Below are 26142 nucleotides of genomic sequence, written 5' to 3'. Positions count from 1 at the left end.
TCAACACGGTCACCCTCTGCAACCGCCTTCTGGATCTACAAGTCAACCCATCACTTATCCTGTGGATAAAAGACTTCCTGCAGGACCGGCCTCAGCATGTGGTGGTAAATGGTTTTAAATCCAAGAACATGATTTTAGACACTGGTGTCTCCCAGGGTTGTGTTTTATCACCGATTTTATTTTCCATCTATACAAACAACATAACAAACAATAACAGTGACATTTCCCTTTTTAAGTATGCAGACGATATGGCCCTGGTGGCCCACATCAAGGATCACACTTCTCTGGCTGCCTACTATCAGCAGGTCAACACCCTGATGCTGTGGATCAAAGAGAGCTCTCTGGAGCTTAACATCTCCAAGACCAAGGAGCTGTGTTGTGGGGGGAGACGAACATCTTCCCCCCAACCTCTCTTTGAACCTCTGAGGCTGAATGGGCAGACAGTTGAGCAGGTAGAGGCCTTTAGATACCTGGGCACAGAGATTGACACCTGCCTGTCCTTCTCCCAGCACACAGACTCTGTGTACAAGAAGGCACAGCAACGCCTGTGCCTGCTGAGGAAACTCAGGAGCTTTGATGTCAGACAGGACATTTTAACAGCTGTCTATAAATCACTTATAGAATCTGTACTCACCTTTAACATCACATCCTGGTTCACCCTCACCTCTGTCAAAGACAAATCAAAGCTTTCCCGGATCATTAATCAAGCAAGCAAAATAACTGGCAAAACTCAAAATCAATTATCAGTACTCCACACCCAGGCAGTTAAAAGGAAAGCCAATCTCATTACACAGGATCCCACCCACCCCCTGCACAAGTCCTTCCAACTTCTGCCATCAGGCTGCCGATATTAAGTCCCCCTATCCAAGAAAAACATCCACAAAAACTCATTCATACCCATTGCCATAAACAGTTTAAATAAAAAATGAACAAGGGACAAATTAACCCTGACGCACTGTCACTTTACACGTATCCACAACTTTTATCTTGTCTATATTTACAGTTTTTAATCTTTATACTTGCTTTTAAGATCTATACACACTGTGTGTGCTCACAGAAATCTGTGTTGTATGACTGCTTATCAGTACATTGTCCTGGTTGTATGTTGAGCCACGTCAAAGAAGATTTTCTGTTACGACAGACAATAAAGTTTTCTGAATCTGAATCTGAATCTGAATGAACTATTTTACCTTCTACAGAGGAGTAGAAATAGACCTGTAATTAAGGGAAGTGAATTGCAAACTAACTGCAGCTTGTGTTGGATCAATAGAACTGGCTTCCCAGGGAGATTATGGAAGCAGTTATTATTGATCTATTCAAATACAAATTCTGTAGCTCTCTTTCTGAAAGTAACAGTTTGGCAAACAGTTTTAGGTCATATTATGATAAGTGTAGCGTGTTTGAGAAAAGTAGGTGACCTTGCATCAGTGATTTCCAATGCAGTGTACCAGTGGAATTGATTGTTGAGCCAGTTGTTTACTAAATAAGGAAGATTAATTGTATTAATTAGCACACAACTCTATAATCATTGTATCCCTTGACTAATGGAAGTCAGATTCAATTCTATGCAGACACAGTGAAGTAGAAAACAGCCAAAAGATGAGAATGTTAATCCACCAATTGATCTATAAATTGAGTTGCTGAGAGAGCTTTAATGTCAGTATTGACACAGTAAGCTGTGTATGGTTAGTCTTGAGCTGTGTAGCCCAAAATAAAGATTGAGTCCTGCAAGAAGTGTAGTTTCTCCCCTCTCTGTATGTCTATGTCTGTCTCCTTATCTGTATTTATCTACCTGTGTTTTTATATGGCTGTGTATGTGTTAGTGGTGTTTGAGAGAGAGATTTGCTTTCCTGTTACCATCGGCCTCCCTACTAAGATAGCTGACAACTTGCACCAGATAAATGTATAGGTTACATAACTCAAAAAGCATAAAATGGTTGACAAATGTCCTGGTTAATTGAACAAATGATGTTAAATGCAAACAATTGTTGCAGATTACTAACACTATCATGCATAAGCCGAACTAGGTCTGCTGTATGTCAGAAACATTGAAATAAATGAACATATATCATCAAAATTGAAGTATATGATTGGGTTTTGTTTGCATTTGATACTTTAAAGGAGATTCTAGTAACTGATAGAACAGGGAACATAGACATACAGAACAAGAACGTATGCTTCAACCACCACTCCTGGCAGCACGGTCCAGGCTCTCACCACCCTCTGCGTAATAAAACATGCCCCGAACATCTCCTATTAACTCCATACGCAAGGAGCGGAGATTTTATCTGCCTTTCTTTCAGCTCAGAGGAGTAGACAGAGAGAACAAGTGTTCATTGATTGTACTCAAGTCCCTGACAACCTCCTGCTCGGAGCATCTGGCGGCCCAATGGATGGTCCCTGTGGATAAATCTTGTGTGTAAATCACAAACTGTTAGCAGGCAGGAACAGCAAATAGATCAGGAAGCAAACATCGAATTTGATACTTTAAAGGAGATTCTAGTAACTGATAGAACAGGGAACATAGACATACAGAACAAGAACGTATGCTTCAACCACCACTCCTGGCAGCACAGTCACGTAAAATGTTCCTGTTATTAAAAAATAGTAATGTCTATCCTGTCATGAGTAATGTGTGAGCCTGCTGTTGGCTGTGGGTCTCTGGGTTCTCTGTGCTTGCAGTGGGCCTGGTGGTCCTGGGAACTGTACCGCCCTTGCCCCCTCCCTCTGCAACTGCAAACAACCCCACTCTCCTGCTCACCTAACCCACCCATCCCCCCCCCCCTCCACCTTTCCCTCCCAACTCCAGTCCCGTCCCGACCCCCTGGGAAACTGAAGGGAGCGACTGCCCCGGGGCAACTGGCACTGACCTGCTGCCATTGCCGACGTGAAGACAGTGCAAAGCCCCCGTGCCTCGTGCAATGGGCGGGGAGCTGGAGAGGGGAGGGAAGGGGTCACACACATGGCCGGGAAGCAGAGGGGTGTAGGTGGGGGTGGTGACAGATAGGGCCAACAATGAGTGGAGAAAGACAGAAACACCGACGTGCAAGGGAGAACTACAACAGTGCATGATCTCTCTCGCGTTATGGCAGGTGATTGTCGCCTGCCCGCTGTTCCTGACGTTAAAGCCTTGGGATCGTTGCCCTTCGTGTTGTCGTGGAGGGGGAGGGGGGTGTTGTGCTGTTTGATCGCCCCCTGCTATCCCAGGGACAGGGAGACACAGCGGCTTTTGAAACTGGTGGGCAATCACATCCAAAGTGTCTGCCCACACAGTCAGTACACCTCTCCTACACTTGTCTCCCGCACTAAGATCATCCCGCAGAGAATGATCCCAGCCTAACCCAAGAGCCATGTCACCCCAGACAGATTCATGATGCCCGCGCATCCCCCAACCTCTCTCCACCTCAACTCACGCCTGGGCACCAAAGCAGCTCAGGAGGCGAACCCTGAGCTCCGTCTCACAATAATCTGATGTGCACATCCGTCCACATTCAAAGATTTCATCTCCCGTCTCCCCGCAGTGTGTAGACATGGCAGTAAATTCAATTAAAACATATCAAACCTGTGAGTTTCAAACAAATCATAAGTATAACTGCTCTGGCACTGGATGGTGCGCATTTTCCCTTTGTAGGTCACATCAATAGATGCGGCCGCGCTGAATTCTATCTTTAAAACAAAGCCACGGGTCTTCTTTAACACTGTTGCTTATTAAATCATAACACTGTTGCTTATTAAAACAAACCAATCAGGATTGGCTCAAGAGTAACTCGGGAGACGAACTTGGAACATCGCAGAAATGACAAGTAAACGGCAAACTTGTCATACCAGTGGGAACTCGGTTAAACTCTTCATCATACACTTGCAATCTCGTACACAACCACGAGTCCTTCACTCGGGGTACCTCTTGTGTCAACTCACAACGTGAGACTCAGCTTTAAGAAAGATTGAAGAACAGCAACAGAACTCTAGGCAAAGGGCCAACGTGGAAAGAAGACAGATCAGATATACTAAAAGAAAGGAAAAGGACAGAGTACAGACATGGAAACGCACACATACCCCACATACCACACATATCTCACACACACACATATCTCACACACATATCTCACACACTTACGCACACAATGTAACTGAATACATAAAAATGGGCAGGATTTATCAAAAAGATTGAACATGATTGATCACAATGATTGTACATGTTTTAAATATATCATACTCCTTTGCAATTAGTTCTCTCAGCTCCCCAAGCTTTTTATCTATTATTTCTGAGGAGGTCAAAGCAGCCTTAAGGATGAACATAAGATAATTTATTGTAAATTCATGTTCTTTCATGTTTTATATCAAATAATATTATCAACACTTTCTTCTCTGCATTGAGAATCTGGCCACATTCCAACTGAGATTCATAATTTTAAGGCTTAATTAGTCAATTTAGCCAGTTACCACTTGCATTAGTCCAATGGGACGATGTAATGCTTGACAATTCTTCTTACATTATCATCTAATTACTTCAATTGCTATAGCACAATATTAGCTAGCGTGATGTATAGAAATGTTGACATTGGTGAACATTAATCAAAAAACTTAACAGCCATTAACCATGGGGAACCTATTCCTGAAGAACAATGCAAGCTCATTGTGAGAGATCTTCTCTTGTACCTGCTTTACTTTATTACTTGTAGAAACTCAGCGGGTGAGGCAGCATCTACGGAGCGAAGGAATAGGTGACGTTTCGGGTTGAGACCCTTCTTCAGGCAGTACTGAATGACCCCAGTACATTCCTTCCAATCCCTCCAAATCTGAAATCCAAGTCAGGAATGGCAATTTTGAAAAATCCCACCTGTATCACTAATATGCATAAAGGAAGGAAATTTGCCATTGTTACATGTTCTGACCCATTTGTGACACTGGATCCAAGGCAACATAGATGATGACTTTTGGCTGAAATGCCTGAACAGCCATTGACTTAAGAAAATTATATGGATAGGATATGTTTAGAGGGATATGGGTGAAACACAGGCAGATGGGACTAATGTTTGTGGGGCATGTAGGTCAGTGTGGACAAGTTGGGTCGATGGGCCTGTTTCCATGCTGTGTACATCTATGACTATGAAATTGGGAATGAGCAATAAACACTAGCCTAGCAGGCAATGCTCACAACCAATCAATGAAAATGTTGTCTTTAAAACTCCAAGAACTTTTAAGTATTGTAAAATATTACTATAGTGTTTTGAGTAAAAATTCTGATACAAGTCAGAAAACAATTAAGAAAACAATGCACAAGAACTCACAACTACAATATTTGTCAAATTTATAGCGCTGTAGTTCTTAAAAGCATAAATGATGGAGTTACTGTTTTCAGCTGAAAGGCTCATAGGCCAAGGCTAGGTAACCATTTCATAGTACTGCCTTAATGGTTGATTGAAAGCTTCAAATATAACGAGTACATCAAAGCTAAACCCCTTATCTTTATTCTACCTGTTTGCACATAGTTAAAATAGTAAGATTAAACGAGAATTTACCAGTTTGAAGTTTGATCTGTATTTTATGAGGAGTTACGATGAGGGATTACGTGAAGAACCCGCTCAGCACGCATGCGCGGCATACTTCAAAGCAGCGGTGTGGAATCACAGATAGACACAGTTATTGAAGTAAACATAGTAAAGATAAGGAGACATCAGTTTATGAATTTGACCCATATTATTGAGGGTGGGAGCGGAGGGCACGTAATCCCTCATCGTAACTCCTCATAAAATACAGATCAAACTTCAAACTGGTAAGTTCTCGTTTAATCTTACTATTTTACTTCGGAGTCACGTGAGTGATTCCGTGAAGATTTCAAAGCTTTGTGATTTCAAACCGTGTAACAGTTATTACTACATCAGTGCCGAAGTCTTTGAGGGAGGAAGTGTGTTATCGTGACCAACCAATGAATCTGTTTGTAGAAAAACCCAATGGTATTTTTAACAATAACAACAAAGAAATTAAATTGCTCCCCTGGGCTTAAATTAAATATTTGCAGTCTGTAAAATCTTCCTGCAAATAAAACAGGTTTTGCCAATGGCTTATTATAAAATTTCTGAACGGTCTTTCCCCCCACCATCCTGCTGTAGCCAGGATGTGGTTTATAGGCACGTCCATTCTTTTAGCCGTCGACGTGGATGCTGCCCTGGTGGAATGAAATTTGAACATGTTAGTTTTTATCCCAGCAGCTTTTAGCACCTGCTTGAGCCATCTCGAAATGGCTCGTCATCCGACCATAAGGTTTTTTATGACTGACCCACAAGGCTTTTCATCTCCCTCGAATATTTTGGTTGTGTCTATGTAGGATAGTAGGGTCATGGCACATAACCGTGTTTCTGGCGGATAAGCCCGGAATTCCACGACTGGATTAGGTGTTCCTGGTCTGCTCTGTTTGATCATTCCCTGGATAACGACAGAGATCTGGTCTGGAGCTGTGAGCATGGTGTCCAGTCGCAATAGGTGTAGTGACTGGATCCTCTGTGCAGCTACAAGTGCCATCAACATGAGTGTTTTGAGCATAGATGGTTCCAGGTTGAGGGATCTGGCTGGTGGCCATCCCCTGAGGTATGTCAGGACCACACTGACATCCCATATATGGGTGTACCTTGGTCTAGGGGGTTAGAGTTGTAAATACCCTTCATTAGTTTGACCACCAGCTGGTGGGACCCCATTGCCTGTTGTCCTGGAGCTGGTTTTAAATAGACAGGCAGGGCAATTCTAGCTGTGTTGCTGGCTCTGTAGCTGAGCCTTTCATCGTGGTGAAGGTTCGCCAGGAATTCCAGTACATTGGTAACTGTAGTGGTTTAGTAGGTGGTCCCTGTATCCAAGTAGTACTTCTACCATTTTTTGATGCTGGACAAGTGCTGTTTTTGAGTGGATGTTCGGAGGGATGCTGACATGGTGTCGACGGTTTGTTCTGATAATCCCAGTCCCAGAAGTGGTTTGTGCAGAATCTGCAACCCAGGAGTTTGATTTTTTCATGGCACGGGTGGCTTGTGCCCGACACTGGGTGTTAATAACTCTGGGTCACTGGGGAATACCATCGGAGTTTCAACAACCATGTCATGGAGTATTGGGAACCATGGCTGTGTAGGCCAGTCGGGTACTATCAAAATACCTGATGCAGAGTCCATTTGTACTGTGCGTAGTCCCCGACTGATGAGGCAGAAGGGAGGAAACGCATAGAAGAAGAATTTCCCCAATCCAGCGTGAACGCATCTACCGCTGCTGCCTCAGGGTCTGGTTCCAAAGCGACATACATAGGTACCTGGTGATTTAGCAAATAAAGCGTGTCATATTGCTTGATAACTTTTGTGAATTTTTTTTTGGGGGTTTTAACATCCATTCGATGTTGTCATTAAATTTACGTGACCTGGTGTCTGCCACTGTATTTAGCTTACCTTGCAGGTAAGTTACTGATAGCCAAATATGTCTTTTGGACACACCATTGCCAAATTGTGTTGACCAACTTGTCGCATGATACCGATTTTATGCCGCCCATATGGTTAATGTAAGCCACCACCGTAGTAACGAACGGTCCAGCTGAGCAACGAACGGTCCAGCAGGTGGCAGAGGCCAGAACTCTAAATAAACTAGGTTCCATAATGACAAACCCCACTCACCCACTCCATGCCCTGAAGGTGATCAAGAGCAGCATCTTCAGCCAGAGGCTGATTGTACCAATGTGCAAAACGGAGAGATACAGGAAGTCCTGTTTACCAGCTGCTATAAGACTTTTTAATGAGCATAAATAACTGCACTTTTTTTAAATTAATTGTATTTTAACTTGTATTTTAACGTATTTTAACTTGTTATGTATGAAAGCGTGGTGTTATGTTTGTCTTGAAGCTGTCGTGGCACTGTAATTTCCTGAAAAGGATTATTAAAGGAATAATCTAATCTAATCTAAAATCTAATCTTATAACCGTACATGCAAGTGATGCATATTTATGCATATGCTTTTAAACCATAAAAGTCACCCAACATCTCTAGATAATTAATGCCCAGTGTAAGTGGTAACGATGATTCTGGGTTAGTCCATCTACTACTTGTGCTGGATATAGAGTTAGTTGCTCCCCAGCCTTGAGCACTGGCATCTGTTTGGATAACTGATGTAGGGTTAGTGATGATAATAGGCTGAAACTATGTCAAATGTTTTTTGCCCACCACTGTAGTTCTGATATTACTTCAGTGGGTAACTTCATGAAACGATCATAATGACCTGTATGTCGTTTTTGGTACAAAGGTCCGAATTATGTAGCCGGAAATGCTGCTACCATTTTCCCAATTACTCTGTTACTTGTCGAGTAGTTGGTAGTTTGTTGACCATTAAATTGTTGCATGATTGTGCCAATTCAACTATGTTGTCTTTTGGCAATGTTACAGTCACGTTGACTGAATTAATTGTGAAGCCCAAGTAGTCCATGATAGTGGATGGCTTCAACTTAGATTTATCTGGATGTAAGACAACCCCAGGGTTTCGAATAACTGTTTGGTAGCTGAACAGCTAACATAGTCAATTTCATGGTCTTGCCTACCATTTAGGATATCATCAAGATATGCCATGACAATATGTTTTTGTCTTCTGAATATTGCCAGAGCTGGTTTTAGTGTCTTGGTGACACTCTTGAGCTGATGTGAACCCATTGGGTAACGCTTTAAACTGCTATAGCTGCCCCATCCAGGTAAATTTCAGGTATCTGCGATGATCCTAGTGAATGGTACTAAATAGTAAACATCTTTAAGTTGAATGCTTGCCATGAAGTATCCTTTGGAATTTAGTTGTTTGGCAGTAACAACCGGTTCCATTTTGAAATGTATATACTTAACAAACATATTTAGTGGTTAAGTCAATGATGATGCGACATCCACCATCTTTTTTGGGTTTAGTGAATATATTTGATACGAATTGCAAGGGTTCAGGTTTTCCCATGATACCCTTTGTAATTATTCTCACCAGTTCAGCTTGTCCCTCTTGTTTCTTTAACGGAAAGGGGAAAAATACCCTCTGGGGTGAATGTTGACCTGGTGGCAATTTTTCTAGTATGAATTGTATTTGTATTCACTAATGCCATTGAGTATATACTGATCACTCGTGATAGACTCTCATGTGTTAGTATTACTCTATATACTGGTAGGAACCAGACCCACCTACCTCCATGGTTATGGGTATTCTTCTGTTTCCTGCCGGTCCAACGACTGTTGCACGTCGTCTGACGTGGCAGTGATGTTGGGGGGTGGCTCATTTTCCATGGGGTCCGCTCTGGGCCCTAGTCTAAAGAAGACTTTTGGTGATAGAATGCGGACCCCGAGCTTTCATCAGTCCGATATGGTAGACATTGACTGATGAACGCGATGGGGTGCTGCTGCGTAGGAATTACTGTTTTTGGTTTGCTCGTCCCGGCCCTGCCCTCATGAGCCGAAAGTTTTGTAAAACCTCTTGCATGTCCTTCATATGCTTTGTGAGGTTTTTGCCAAAGAGCAGTGGGTCTGGCTCAGTGGCTGGGGTATGCACAACCCCGCAATGTAGGATTTTATGGCAGGTCTTATGACTTGTTTACGAAGGTTGTGGTCATCTCCGTATTTGTCCATGGAACGAGGAAAAAAACAATGTGATGGCTGACGTCAGGCTTTTAACGGCCTCCTGCACGTAGGGTTTCCACGTAGCTGTCCACCATACCTAGCAGCTCTTCCTGTTCCTGCACCCCTTGCATACTCCCAAGATCTTCAGCCATTGCCCCTGTTCTTGACCAGCCCAGTCCTGGTCACCAAAGCTATCCTCTGGAAAGGAGGAAGGAATGGACAGTGCACAAGGCATTGTGGAGGGAGTGCCTGACCTCCCTCTACGAGAGCGCCCCTCCTGGGGTGCACCTCGCTGGAGCTCCTGCTCCAAGAGCCGCTCCATGCGGCTCAGGCGGCTGTCTCTCCCCCGCCTGGGTGGAGAGACGTCCCCGTCCGACAAGTCGGAGCCACCGGCCGGACGCCTCTTCCATGGCTTTACATCCAGCCCGCTGCTCAGGCGCTAGCGGGCTGGGCTCGGCGCGGTGTCGGGGTATAGTGGACCGCCCGGTAAGCGGTCCTACCGCCTTGTTGCTGCCCCCGCGAGATGGAACGCTCCTCCGTGGAGTCGAGCGGGGGCAGGTCTGTTCAGGCGGCTGTCTTTCCCCCCGTGCGGGTGGAAAGACGTCCCGTCCGATAAGTCGGAGCCACCGGCCGGACGCCTCTTCCGTGGCGGTACTTCCAGCCCGCTGCTCAGGCGCTAGCGGGCTGGGCTCGGCACGGTGTCGGGATAGTGGAGCGCTGGGTAAGTGATCCTACCGCCTTGATGCTGCCCCCCCCCCAGATGGAATGCTCCTCCGTGGAGTCGAGCGGGGAACAGGTCTGTTCTGTTGCTGCCCCCCCAGATGGAACGCTCCTCCGTGGAGTCGAGCGGGGGACAGGTTTGTTCTAGAGCCTTTCTTCTCTGCCGGACAGCAGAAGGCTCCCTGTGAAAGAGAAACCCGACGTCAGCTTACCTGACGGTCCGTTCTTTCACCTCCATAGCGGGAGCGCCTGATTCCCGCTCTGCCGCTGTTGCTCTGCTGGACGTAATGCCGCGCATGCGTGCTGAGCGGGTTCTTCACGGAATCACTCACGTGACTCCGAAGTAAAATCAGGTATCAAGTGTTGCATTTTCACAATTGATCGATTTCCACTATTTTATCTCCCAGGTTTACAGATAGATAAATTATATTTTCACCTCGTCACCAGGTCAAAACGGTAGGAGCATTGATGTGTGAACTAAGCGTTAGATAAATTGTGGAAATATCCAATTGGATATTACCTGTCAAAGATTTTGTTAGGGTAGTCAGTCAGAATGTGTTTCAAAGGATGGAAAATCAAATACCAGAGAGCACAGGGATAAGGTGAGAGGGGTAACGTTTAAAGGAGATGTGAGGGACATGTTTTTTACACAGAGAGTGGTGAATGTCTGTACAGAGATGCCAGGTGTGGTGGTAGAGGCAATTATGATAGTGGTTTTAAAAAAAAACTTCTGGATAGGGACATGCATGTGCAGGGAATGGAGAGATATGGGTTATGTTCAGACAGATAAGAGTTGGTCTTGGCATCATATTCGGCATAGGCATTGTGGGCTGAAGGGCCTGTTACTATGCTGTACTATTCTTTGTTCTCTGTTCCACATTATATGTTTGGCAGAGTGTGAGACCATTGACTGCAGATAGTTATCCACCTCAAAAATATGAACAACACCAGTGATCCTTGTTAGATTAGTGCAGCTTGTTGAAGACTGATTATGCCTTTGAATATGCTCTGCTGTTATAGCGGGCAATTTATTTTTGCTTCATAATAAATTGCTTTCTTCTTATCCGTGCATGTCGAAAGCTTCACATGAACGTGCTAATGAGATCAAGAAGGAGGTCAGGGTGCTCCCTGTGAACATTACGCTGTGAGAACATGGGGCCCAGAAATGCGTGCCAAACTGGAAAGGCTCAAACAACAGCTTAAAAAAATTTATCTGGCTCTGATAAAGCAAAAACAGTACATATTAAAACAGCCCTGAATAAAAGCTTATTGCCAAGGGGCTGGTTCAAGTTATATTTGTTTTTATTGCTTTGGTTCCCGGGACTTTTATTAGTGTTTTCGAGTCACATTTGGCAATTAACTTTGATTTCCTGAGAAAACGAAATCACTCCTGCTGCTGTGGCGTTGCACAAATGTAATTTAGTAAAATTATGTTATCGCCTCCACAGGTTCCTTTAGGGAGCACTGGATAGATTACTGCAGAACTGGCAAACAATCTTATCCGTGCTTGTAGAGCCTAACAGGAGATCCTTCAAGGGACCATTGGAGACTGCTCGAAAAAAAAACTCCAATAAAGCATAGCATTTAATATTACATTCCATTTCCAGATCCAAGCTTTGGAGACAACACAGTGTTCCTCGTTATTTTATATTTCAGTTGCCAGTTTTCACTAGAAATAAATTCCATTTACAGAATGTGAAGCCAATTCCACAATTTATCATCCATGAATTTGATTTGGATTAGCTGTGGTCTGAGGCTGTATTACTCACTTTGTGAGTAACAATTACTCACAGTTCATTGTTACTTTAATAGGACCCTGGGCCTTAGTGCAATAATGCCGAGCATGCAGAACTTCTGTTTCACCATCTGGATAGGCTTTAAGCTACAAAGCTAAGTTTGCAACTGAGGAATCAAAGAAAAGGATATAAATTAATATCTGTTTAATATGTCACAAAAATTACATTCCTGAAAATTTCCTAAAATATATTTTTGTAGCTACGTATATGGTGAAATTTCACTTTGCCGTTTAAAATTCTCTACTAAGGGGTAGGTTTGTTATTGCCATGTATTTTGAGGTACAATGAAAACCTTTGTTTTGCAATCTATTCAAACAGATCAGATATATTATACATACCTTGGCTGCAAGACCACAAATGGGCCCCGACCTCGGGTGTTTCAGAGGAAGAGGACAATACTTTCTGTTGCCTTTCCGCACAGTGGAAATTTTGATTCTGTTGTGGGGGGATGTTTGTGTTGAACTCTATAATGTGTTGTGTACATTTTCTTTCTTTATTTATTTTTAACCTTTTTCTATGGTTTGTATGTAAACTTATTATTTAATTTATGTAAAGCACTTTGGTGTCAATGCAAGTTGACTTAAAATGTGCTATATAAATAAAGCAATAATAATAATACATACAATCAAGTCAAACTCAAATACAATAGCTGGAGCAAAGGGGAAGATATGGGGTGCTGCAGAAAGTTCTCAGCATTGTTGTGCATGAATTCCTATGCCTCTTCCAAAATCCAATGTCCTCAATGGCGTAGAGAAGAATCGAACAGTGTCTTAGCTCATGGAAGGACTGTTCAGAAGGTTAATCACAGAGAGGAGGAAGCTGTTCCTCAGTCTGGTGGTGCACACTTCCAAGCTTCTGTATCTTCAGCCAGATGTGAGCAGGGAGAAGTAGGAGTGGCCATGGTGGGACAAGTATTTGATTATGTTGGCTGCTTGTCCAAGGCAGCGTAAGGTATAGACGGAGTCAATGGTAGGAAATCTGGTCCGTCTAATGCACTGGGATACATCTACTAGTCTCTGTAATTTATTGCAGTCTTGGTCAGAGCTGTTCCCAAACCAAACTTTGATGCATCTGTCAAAGTTTATGAGTCACTGAAGACATGCTGAATTTCACAAAGTAAAGGTGGTAATGTACCTTCTTAGCTGTTGTATCAACGTGGTTGGTCAACGGCAAATAATTGGTAATATTAACGCCAAGAAACTTGAAGCTTTCAACCAATTTCACTTCTGCACCATTGATGCTGATTGGGGGATTTCTGAGATCATGCTGATATTGAGGGAGATGTTATTGTCCTGACAACAGGTCACAAAGTTCTCTATCTCCTTCCTGTACTCCATTTCATAATTGTTCGTGATTCAGCCCACCACTCTGGTGTTGATTGCAAACTTATAGATGGAATTAGAGCCGAACTAGGCTGTACAGTGATGAGTGTGTAGGAGACCAGTAGGGGACTGAGAACGCATCCGTGAAGAGTATCGGTGTTGGGAATTATTGTGGAGGAGGTGTTGTCACCTATCCTTTGTGTTTGAACTCTTTGGGTCGGAAAGGATCTGACAAGGATCCAATGGCACAGGGAGGGAAGCTGATTCCTAGGTCCAAGAGATTGGAGATGAGTTTAGATGGGATTATGGATTTGAAGGCAGAGCTATGGTCAATAAATAGGAGTCTAATGTTGGAGTCCTTGTTGTCTGGGTCTTTGGCAACTGCTGTCTTATTGTGACGATAAGCAAACTGCAATGGATCAAAGACAGGCTGGGGCGCTGGATTAAGGTTTCAAGGTTTCAAGGTTTCAAGGTCAGTTTATTGTCACATGTACCAATTAAGGAACAGTGAAATTTGAGTTACCATACAGCCATACCAAGTGAAAAGCAACAAGACACACAACCACAAAAGTTAACATAAACTTCCAACACAGTGGATTCCACATTCCTCACTGTGATGGAAGGCAATAAAGTTAAACCTTCTTCCTCTTTGTTCTCCCGTGGTCAGGCAGTCAAACCATCCACAGCTGGGGCCATCAAAGCCCCCGCAGCCGCCGATCGAAGCCCCCATCGGGGTGATCGAAACTTTCACGTCGGGGCGGTTGAAACTCTTTCCATGGCATGAAGCTCCCGAGTCGGCCTCTTCTTACCAGAGACCGGGGGCTTCACGATGTTCAAGTCCACAGGCCCTGCAATGGGAGCTTCAATCCCCGGCAAAGGGATTGCAAGCTCCGCGATGCTAAAGTCCCGCAGACTGCCGCGGCTTGGAGCGCCCGTCTCCAGGAAAGCCAGCTAACTCCATGATGTTAGGCCACAGTGGGGACGGAGCTACGATATGGAAATAAATCTCATCTCTGTCGAGGTAAGAGATTGAAAAAAAGTTTCCCCCAACTCACCACACCCCCCCCCCCCCACATCCCCCCACATCCCCGCACATAAAACAAGCTAAAGAACACTAAAACATACTTTTGATCACATACTAAAAATAACAAAAAGAAGAAAGGACAGACAGACTGTTAGCGAGGCAGCCACTGCAGGTGGCGCCACCCGGTGTTTTGTGCACCATCTCGAAGCACTTCATAATGGTGGATGATAGAGCCACTAAGGCACTTTAGTCATTAAGGCATTTTACCTTAGTTTGCTTCAGCACCGGGATGATCCTAGTCTTTATGAAGCAGGTAGGAACCTCAGAATGGAGTAGTGAGAGGTTAACGATGTCAGTGAATACTTCTGCCAGTTGATCCACACAAGTCCTGAGGATACGGTCAGGGACGCCATCTGGATCAGTTGCTTTCCACGAATTCACTCTTAGGAAGGCCAATGTTACATCTGCCTCAGTAACCGTTGTAACGGAGCACCTGAGACCAGTGAGATGGGTGACATTCTATCACCAACCTTCTATTCAAAGCAAGTGTAGAATGCATGAAGTTCATCACAAGGGACGGTTATATGCCATGATACTGCTGTCTTCGGTTTGCAGCCTGGTACAGCGTGAAAACCTTGGCACAATCTACGGTATTCGATGTTGTTGCCTCGAACCTCCAGTTTAGTCTGGAATTCCTTCCTGGCATTCTTAATGGCTCTGTGAAGGTCGTGGATAGATTTCTTGCATTGCTCAGGGTCATTTAGCTTGACTACCACAACCAGTGCTGAACTACTATCTACGTCTTTGATGACCCTCGGACAATCCTTGATCGGACTTTGCTGGCTTTACCTTGCAGTAAACGCTATTCCCTTATCATGTATCTATACACGGTAAATGGATTGATTGTTATCATGTATTGTCTTTCCGGAACAAAAAACTTTCACTGTACCTCGGTACTCCTGACAATAAACTAAACTGAACTGATGCTGCAGACTTAGACTTCATCTGGGAGTGGACCTTGCACTTCATCCATGGTTTCCGTTTAGTAAACACCTATTGTCTTCTTTGGTACACACTCCTCTACAAAAAGTATGTGACAGCAGTGGCATATTCATCTAGGTTAGCCGTAGATTCCTTGAATACGGACCAGTCCACTTACTCAATGCAGTCACAAATGGTGTCGTCCATTTCTTCAGACATACATGCCACTACTTTCTGTACCGTATCAATCTGTGTCTGCTTGTGATCAGGGAGCAGAAGCACAGCCAGGTGAACAGATTTACCAAAGTACAATCTGGAGCGGTAAGCATCTTTGATGGCTGTGTAGTAGTGGCCGTGGGTGTTAGGGCCTCTGGTTGGGCAGGAGATGAGCTAATAAGATTTTGTCAGCACACTCTTGAGGTTAGCCTGATTGAATCACCGACTATTAGGAATAAGGCGTTGGTGAACTTGTTTCAAAGCTATTGGTGACTGTGTAGTTTGTTTGTGTTCATATCCATCCATAATCATGTCCCTGCTTTTCTCTGCAACCTGTAGCAGACCCACATCCCCCAGGACCTTTGCACTATTTCAGTTTTTGTTTGCTCCTTTGCTTTACCACTGATAGGAAGATAAGATTTAACTGACCCAAGCTCAAAACTCCCCATCACCTCCTTCGCTCTTCAAGATCTTGAAGAAGAACTTGAAGAAGAGAGAAGCATTCTACAGTGACTATGCCTGTCTGGAGTTTGTACTTTCTCCCTGTGATGATGTGGGTTTTCTCTGGGTGCTCAGGTTTCCTCCCACACTCCAAAGACGTACAGGTTAAGGGTTAATTGACTTTGGAAAAAATTGCAAAAGGCTAGCTACCCGAATCTCCTTTATGTCTCATTGATAATAAAGTAAGTTTACAATCTGATTTTATTAAGTATGCAGTCTGCATTTAATCTGATTCTGGTAACATAATCATCTGCATTCAATGTGATTCTAATAACAAAATACACTGCATAAAAATTGATTTGAAAATAAGGAATTGTGTTCAGTCTAATTCTAACAACGCAGCCTGCGTACAATCTGATTCCAATAACATTATTTGCATCAGTTGTTTTCGGAGTATTATATGATTGCCCACTTTGATTAGTAAACTCTTTCTAATCACACATATATTTGGCCTCCCGCATGAAGAACATCAGCTTGTAATTTACTGTAATCTGCTCCCATTTCAATCCTGTAAATCTACTTCTGTTGCTACATTCACACTCTCTTGTGTTTGTGTTTCACATTATATATTCCTATTATGATGTTATTCTTCCGGATCCTCCTTAATACATGCCACTGCATCATGTATTTAGTTATCTGTCCAAAAATCTCTTGTGGCTTTGTGATAATATCAGTGTGGCACAGTGGCGCAACGGTGGAGTTGCTGCCTTATAGCATCAGACACCTGGGTTCGATCCTGACGACAGGTGCAATCTGTCTGGAGTTTGTATTTTCTCCCTGTGATGATGTGGGTTTTCTCTGGGTGCTCATGTTTCCTCCCACACTCCAAAGACGTACGTTAATTGGCTTTGGAAAAATTTGCAAAATTGCATCAGTGTGTAGGCTAGTGTACAGGATGATCACTGGTCAGTGTGGACTCTTTGGGCTTGTATCCATGCTGTATCTCTAAAGTCTAAACTGTAATATTCCTGTGAAGTATTTGGGCTACTTTGCTGTTAGGAATGTCAACAAAAAATAATCAAGTTTTTACTGCGATTACATTCTTCCACTGTCATAGGATTACTCCTGGTAAGAACCAATAATTATGTTGAGATAACTTTGGGAGACCATTTCCATTTTGAATGTTGATATGAGAATTTGTAAGGAAAAATTTAAATTTATGGCCAGATTGTTCATATACTATATTATTATTATTATTATTATTATTATCAGAATCAGACTGACTCCAGACTATTCTTAGCAATCATTTTGTGCTGAGACTATATTATTATCGGAATCAAATTGTTGCCGACTATATTATTATCAGAATTAAAATGTATGCAGACTCTATTATTATCCATTACCCGTCTCCAGTTATTTCTTTCTGATTGCACTTAGTTTCCCAGCATACAATGCTCTAGGACAAGGGTTCCCAACCTGGGGTAAATTTATCCCCAGTGGGTAAATTTCATCTGGATTTGTACATATGTTTTCTCATTGACTGACTGTGTTTGGTTCTGTTATACCGGTATCTGTTCATCATTAGTTGTTCATAAATAAGTGAAATAATATTGTTATGTGCTATTTAAGTTGCCAGGGGTAAACGGGACGAAAAAGTTTGGGAACCTCTGCTCTAGGACATATAACTGTAACTTTGCACATTCTGTTCACAGTTCCCTTCCAGTAAATAAGGCTTTGTGTTGCCACGTATTTATCAGAGTATTGTGCCAACATTTCTCATCACAATCTTTTAAATTATTTATCACCTAATAATTGAATGATCTGGCCACTCGATGGCGCCATATCATCCGAACTCATTAAATTGTTTAAAAAATGAAAAATGTTGAACTTTCATTCTTTCCCCAAGTAATCGAACTTTCCTGTCCAAATTAAGAGCTGGTGGAGAATTTGAAAATGGCTGTTGCCAAGAACAGTTTTACTTTGAATTGTAGACACAAAGAACTGCAGATGCTAGTTGACAAAATAAAGACACAAGTACAGGAACAATTCAACACATCAGGCAGTATCTGTTGAGAACATGCATAGGCAACGTTTTGGGTCGGGACCATTCTTCAGACTGATTTGTAGTATGGGTGGAGAAAGCTGGAAGAGAGATCCTGCTTTGGTCCTGACCCGAAATGCCGCCTATCCATGTTGTTGGGAGATACTACCTGACCCGCTCAGTTGCTCCTGCACTGTGTCTTACTTTGAATTGTCCCTGGTTATTTTCATTATATCTATTGACTGGACAACTTTATCTTCCTAAAAATTTGACTAGGTTCTTTAACAAGTAATATGATGGTGCCAGATGAAATTGCATTTAATAATCAAACCAGGTTTGATTTCATTAATTTCCCAGCACGCATGTAAAGTATTTGGTCACCTGCATTAGCCAAGAGTCAAGAGTGTTTTGTTGTCATATGAACCCACAATGGTTGTACATATGTACCAATGCTTACTTGCAGGAGCATAACAGGTTTGTAAGCACAGCACTCATATATAACATCTATATATATTACAAAAACTCTCATCTTGTTTGTTTGTTTGTTTGTTTGGTTGTTTGTATGTGTGTGTGTTCCCGAAACTCCGCAAAATGGTACACGATAGCACTACAATTTTTGGCCCACCTTACTCACCATTGTTCTGCGATGTAAATGAAACAAGTTTCGTTCAGATTTATGTTATATTATAGAACTTATTGACATTTAAAACTTAAATTACCTTGAAACAGCGTCCCCACTTGCCGGCCGAGCTTGCGAAGTTGGGGAAGGCCCGTCAGCAGCATCACAATTGAAAATAATGCTGGTGACGCGGCAGTGATGCAAAATGACGCAGCCTCCCCAAGCAGTTGGGGAAGGCTTGCCATTTTCACTGAACATCGCATCGGGTATGGGTGAGTGGTGGAATATTGCGTTGGGGGACCGGGACCCATTGGGTCCGCGCTTAGTCCAGTAATAAGTTTAAAAAAGTCAATAAATTAAAAAAGACAATACTAATATAAAAATCCCAAAGTCCATAATGCGACTAAGATAGTTCATGGTTCCTAGTTTAGTTAATGTTTTGTAGTGTTTAAGGGCCTGATGTTACTAATGTAACATTTTCAAAGAACATTAGTCCCTTACCAGATTTACTTGCTTGAAGACAAATTTTAAATATTTTATAGCTGTCAGTTTTTTTTCTTTTGAGCAAAGTGTGTTAATGCCACATGTGTGTGTGTGTGTGTGTGTGTGTGTGAGTGTAAAGAAATAACCTAAAATAGTTTTTGCAAGTCTCAGACTAGAATATGTTTAAAGTTCACTGTATTAACATTGTGTTGTTATCTGTGTTAAAATGATCCAAATTTACATTCCATTTAACCTGGAGGGATCAATTACTCTTTCAAGTCAAAGGAAGGGATATAGGTGGACATGCACAGCCCATCCTCCCCCAACCCTCCCCCGTCCCCAATCCCTATGCCCCCTCCAGCTTTACATTTCATCCATCCTCTTTTTGTTGTCTGAAGAAGGGTTCCAACCCGAAACATCACTTATTCCTTTACTCCAGAGATGCTGACTGACCCTCTGAGTTACTCCAATAAATATTTGATATATTGCATCTGGTAAGCATATCCTGGTTTTGATAATTATATTAGGTTATCAAACAAACTAAAAACTAAAAAAACTGAGCTTTAAGCCACCCAAGTGGAATTTGAGCTGCTGTTCCTCCAGTTTTCATGTGGTAATGGAGACAAGTACAGAAACGTCGATATAGGAATGGGGTTCAAATGGTTTGCAACTGGGAGAGGTAAGAAGAAGGTACAATTGATGCAGGCCTGGGACTATGGGAAATTCCTGAAATAATGGCGAACAGGCCCATTTTTACATTTAGCGTGATTTAACAACAAGAAATTGGGATCATCTGTGCCATCTTGGGAGCACTGTGAGTTAAAGATCCAAAATGATGCCCAAGGTATTTGTTGGGCAAATCACACTGAACACCCTTTGATGAGTGCAAGTGTAGTAAAACTTTGTAAGAGTTATGCCGAGGATGTAAGATCGCAATGCAACACTAATTTGCTAGAATAACAAAGTGCAACCACTATTACCCAGCCAACACCTTCACAGCTGGATACGGCCTCAGCAACAAGGGCCCAACACTGTCTTTAAAAGGATGCTCAACTCGCTAATGGTTAGTTACTGATTGATTTTGTTTGGCTCTTTGTATTATCCGGTAATGTTTCATTTTTTCAGCTGTTTTAAGTTACCGTAGCCTGCAGGGGTTGCGATGGAAAGTGCTGCGGAACTTGCACTCGTGCATATGGCAGATAGCTCAGACATGGGAGCGTTAGTAAACATCCTCCTTTAAATGCGGCATGATTGGGAGAATGTGCAGATGATATATACATCGGGGCAACTTAATGGCACAGGGAGGAAGGGGAGAAGTTATCTCAACAGGAGTACATGATAAACTCAATGTGTTTAGAGAATTTGACTGAACTTCAGGCAGGAATTATTGTGAGGGATTGCCACTGTAATGAGAGTATTCTTTCTTAAATATGCCACCTATTGCTAACATTTATTCAATGTTGGAGCTTTGCCAATTGCTATCAGGGACTGTGAAAATGAACTGTTAGGCGTCTAGTTCTATTTGGGAATGAACAACTGTAATGCAACATCTTATAATCTGCCTTTCATTTTTGTGGAAGTGAGGTTGTCAATGTTATTTATTCAAAGACTTGTAGTCACACTTCATTCTCTTTTAGTGGCAACCAGCAAATAGAGAAATTACATGGTTTTGCAGAACATTTGACAGCAAATTATTCATGTAAGTGCTAGCTACTCCATCTTTCATTCTATGGCATTTGAATCACCATAACAAAATTTGCATGGCAAAGATTATCTGCCAAGTTCATGACTGATACTGCACGACGTGCAACCCATGCACACATCCGGCCTGTACTCATCCTTTTTCTCCAGAGATGCTGCCTGGCCCACTAAGTTACTCCAGCACTTTGTGTCTATCCATGCACACAAATGCAGCTTTCATACAATGAACAAATCCGGACAGCGTAGATCTTTGGCCTGCTGATGCAGTGCGTATATTGTGCACAGTAAAACACTGATAGTCCATTGAAGACACAAGAGACTGCTGATGCTAGAATCTGGAAGAAAACATAAAGTGCTGGAAAAACTCAGCAAGTCAGGCAGGCAGCATCTGAGGAGGATAGACACACAATATGCTGAAGTAACTCAGCGGGACAGGCACTATCTGGGGAGAGGAGGAATGGGTGAGTTTTCAGGTCGAGACCCTTGTTCAGACCCTTCTTCAAAGGGAAAGGCGATGTTTCATTTTAGGACCTGTCTTCAAACTCTCAGAATATGTTCAAGAAGTAAGAGAGCAACAGGAATCATAGAGGGGGAGTGATGAGAAAGAGTCTCGCAGAACCCTCGTTGGGGAGATGAGGAGAACCTCTTTAAAAGTAGTCATATTTTGAGGAGATTGCACAGTGGAACAGTAAAATGAAGACACAAGAGACTGCAGATGCTGGAATCGTGAGCAAAACACAAAGTGCCGGTGGAACTCGGTTGATCAGTTCATTATCCGACTATTCAGAAGTCTCAAATGGTTTGGCATTTAGTTCATCGGGTCATGTCTAAATGCTCTCTTTCAATTCAATGGGGCCCCTCTCCCACATTCCCTTTGAACTCAGTAAAGTCCCATTTACTTCCTTCCATTCCCACACACTGAGGTCCCAGATCCTGTGCTCCCTCCCCAGTCATTGTGTTTGGGTTCTCATGCTTCTGACTCCCTGGGAACCTGGATACCCTTTCCACTCAACGGGGCCTTGATTCCTGTGTTTCTATTCAACGCACCATTTCCCACTCTCTCTCTTTGTAAATTGACCAGGGTCCCATTTACCATCGCCTTTTTAACCGTCTGCGTTCACTGGGAAATTCATGACAATACTGAGTAACATCTAAAAAAGAGAAAATTAAAAAAATTGTTTGAGTATTAATCAGGGGCGGGAATGAAATGCGGGGAGCAATCTTTGAATTGGTACCATTGGTAACAACGATGAATGAAAGATTACAAGATGTTGCATTAATGTTGCTGCAACTTGGTTTTCACTCATTGTGATGAACCAGGAAATGCTTCATCATCTATTCCTCATCAAGGAACAGGAAAAAATACTTCAATTGCACCCCCCACCTCTTGAACCAGCTCTGCCATCCCTCAATGCTCATGCTGAAAATCGTTAGTCTATAACGTTAGAAGCAATCACCTGCACTGTAGGGATGTAAATCAGAAAATACAATTAAAATGCCATGGAAGAAAGTTATTGGTTTTATCACTCATGGATTATGTGCTCAGAGGTGAGGGTGAAGCGGGATAATGCGTGCATGAAGGACTATCAAGGCTATCTCCCAATAATGGCATTGGTGACGTGGGAAAGAGCTACAGGACAGCAATCCTCACTCTATATCTATTGATCCCTGAGCTCTTGCAACTCTCAACTATTCTCTTTTACCTTTATCATGCCCAATATCTGAAGCTGATTAGTATGGGTGTCTGGGGTTATGGGAAGAAGGCAGGAGAATGGGGTTAAGAGGGAAAGATAGATCAGCCATGATTGAATGGTGGAGTAGACATGATGGGCTGAATGGCCTAATTCTGCTCCTCTCCCTTATGAACTTATAAACTTTGATGATGCAAGTGGCCGTGATGTATTGCGGTGCAGTGATTCTCGAACCACTAATGATAAAGGAAATGTATCAGTGAATTGCCATTTCAATGCTATATTGCAAATATTGTAATGGAAACACATTCATGTTAGCTATTAATGTTGGCCCATCCAACAGTGTCTGCAGGGCTCCCTTAAGGTATTCTGACATACACAAATTAACATAAGGCACATTTTAGAAAAAACATCATTTTCATTTTAACATTTTCATTATGTCCATACAACAAAGCAATAGCTTGCATCAACAACTAATTTGATAATAGGAAGGACCACATGAATAAAACATCACAGCAGGATTTGAGCTGGTTATAAATTGGGCTAAGATTGTTTTTTGATGAGATTGTTATATCATAAGCTTTTCACTCGGAAATAAGTGTACATGATATACAGTGACGCCTGGTGTTTTGATTCTACATTTTCTTGATGGTTATTCTCAATGTACTCCTCTTCTGATGCTCTTTTAAAACTTGGAGTGCTATTGATCTATTGAACAGCAGGGAGCTGGACAGATTGTGCTTGAACTTTGTGATTCATCCACTCTCTAATCCCAATAATATTTTCATCCTTCTCATGTGTAGATTTAATTTTGAGAGAAACATGATGAGAAAAGTAAGGTAGGACACAATGTGCTGGAGTAACTCAGCAGGGCAGGCAGTATCTGGAGAACATGGATAGGTGACGTTTCGGGTTGGGACTTTCTTCAGAAAAGTAAGGTTTTGAATCGTGTGACCAGAATTTGCCCGTCCTTGTTTACTTCTTTGCAAAGAGCAGAAATTGTTGTTTGTTTACTCATTCTGGTGATCAGCATTGCACGAACGGCCTGAGAAGTGTCAATGTAGCCAGAGGTTCGAGACTTCACAATACCAGGTTGATGGACTGGAATTTTTCAAATTAATTTGTAGATCATGGCCATCATGTATTGTCCAATCTCTAAATGCCCTTTCAAACACTGAGTGCCTTGCTTGAGATGGACTTAAACACCTCTCCTTTTTAGAAGCTTAAAGAGATTTGGCATGTTACCAAATACTCCGTTATATTCTCTGTAGAATGTATCCTGACATGGTTGAATCATGGCCTGATATGATAATTCTAATATATAGGAATACAAGATGCTGCAGAGAGTTGTGGACTCCGCACAGTTCATCATGGGCACAGCCCTCCCTTTCATTGAGAGCACATTCATGAAGGCAGTATTTATCAACTGTGTGATAGATCTTCAACCTTAACTTCATTAAAAACATTGTTACCCTACCATCTGCAGGCATATGATTAAGATCCATGTTTGTGATATTACCAGCTAGCTTTATGCATTACCAGCTTTTCTTTCTTCCACTGTCATTATGCTGTTTGCTGTCAAGTTCAAATCATTCTAGTGCTTGATATTATGTCCTGTTTAGCTCCAAGAGGAAATGTTGTGTCTCATACTCTAATTACATCTTTCCCCTTCAGTCCTCCTTTCAACTGGAAACAGAAGGTACATGACCATGGGGTACTGAACTATTGAAAGACACTGGATGGAAACGGGCCCTTCGGCCCACTGAGTCCATGCTGGCCATTGATCACTCTTTCACACTAGTTCCATGCTTTCCAACATTTGCATCTACTCCCTACACGAGATGCAATTTACAGAGGCCAATTAACCTACAACATTTACTTGCTATAAAGTGACATCAGACGTTATGTTTGGTGCCTAACCATAATGTTGTCAGTGCAGCAGTTTGAAACTATATATATGTATTATGAAGCATTAATATGAATTAATGCTTCATAAAATTTGAATTTGTATTACATGGTTAAATCTTTCAAAAACTTCTGAGGATAAACAACAATATGGATGACTATGCTATATTTCTCAATTCTTTTGTTCTTTTTACAGTTAACTTTGACCACTTTCAGATCCTTCGAGCAATTGGGAAAGGAAGCTTTGGAAAGGTAATGAAACCTTAATGTTCATTAACAAGACCATGGTTTATAACACCGTGAAAAGATTTATGTTAATATATTTCATTTGGATGAATGCTGTTACTGTATAATCATAATGGAGGATAATATCAAAAATATGCCTCATTTAAGACATCAGGGATTGTGTCTGTTGTACAACCAGAGTAATTTGGAGAACATAAAACTGTAACAGCAAAACATTGTGGATCCTGCTATTTTAAAATAAAGCTTGAAAATGTCTCAGTGCTCAGCAGGTCAAAGAATATCTGTTAAATAGAATTACTATTTCAAGTCAATGGATTCTCATTAAATTCCAGACCCGCTGAACAATTCCAACACAATCAGCATTCACTGTGCAACATTGCTCATTTTTGTTTGCCATAAAGCACATGTGCTTTCCAGGATTCCAGATGTGTCTATTACTTTTTTGATTAACAATTGGAAAAAGATACTGATGTGGTGGCTCATACAGTCTACATATGTAAAATCACGTTGAAAAATGTGCCTGTTTTATGCGCCCTTTGGTAAAATCATAGGGAGTGGATTGGCTGGAGTCGTTGATTTCTATTTAATGCTGCTTTCTTAACTTCTGAAATGATAAGTATCACACTTAAAATTCCTGACTTCAGCAATATGGAGAAACCAGTTCTCATCTTGGTCGGCTAGGCAAATGGGAATTACTGCTCCCAGCCAGAAGAAAAAATACAATACAAAAATTACAAACAGCATCAACTGGACATGCAGCGAAATGCAAGCGGCATTGAAGACTTCTGCAACCTTAAGGGGAGAGAGTGCAAAAATAGAGAAATAGGGTGATGGTGGGAGTGTGTATGTACAAAGGTCTTTCACTTAATAGGACGTTGAGAAAGGTACCAAGGGGATGTTGATGGTCAAATATTATAGATAAATGGTTGACTGATTGAAATATACAGAATCTTTGGCTCACTGAATCCACTCAGCCCATCAATCACCCATTCTTACTAGTTTTATGTTATCCCACTTTTGCATCCATTCCCTACACACGACTGGCAAATTTACAGAGGTAATTAACCAACAAACCCATGCCTCTTTAGGATGTTGGTAGAAGTCAGAGCACCCAGAGGAAACCCAAGTGGTTACAGGGCGAACATGCAAATTACACATGTACAGAACCCGAGGTCAGGATTGAACCCGGGTCTCTGCTGCTGTAAGGCAGCAACTCTACTGCTGCTCCACTGTGCCAGTCTTTGTCCCACCCTCACCTCTCTTTTCCAGCTATCTCCCCACCCCATCATTACAAAAATTAACAGACCTATTTTAAATAGCCACCATATTTGCTTTTGTGATTATAACATG

At 42.1% G+C, this 26142-nt stretch overlaps 1 protein-coding gene across 1 annotated transcript in view; it reads left to right on the top strand.

Moving 5' to 3' along the window:
• stk32b (serine/threonine kinase 32B) overlaps positions 1-26142 on the top strand; it is a 278391-nt gene that overhangs the window by 59640 nt on the left and 192609 nt on the right. Inside the window, exon 3 of the mRNA XM_033021253.1 lies at positions 24743-24798. Within this exon, the coding sequence (XP_032877144.1) occupies positions 24743-24798 (56 nt within the window). The remainder of the gene's footprint in view (positions 1-24742; positions 24799-26142) is intronic.

Source organism: Amblyraja radiata, chromosome 1, assembly GCF_010909765.2.
Source record: "Amblyraja radiata isolate CabotCenter1 chromosome 1, sAmbRad1.1.pri, whole genome shotgun sequence".
NCBI classification, from domain to species: Eukaryota; Metazoa; Chordata; class Chondrichthyes; order Rajiformes; family Rajidae; genus Amblyraja; species Amblyraja radiata.
This window is presented reverse-complemented; position numbering and strand designations above follow the sequence as displayed.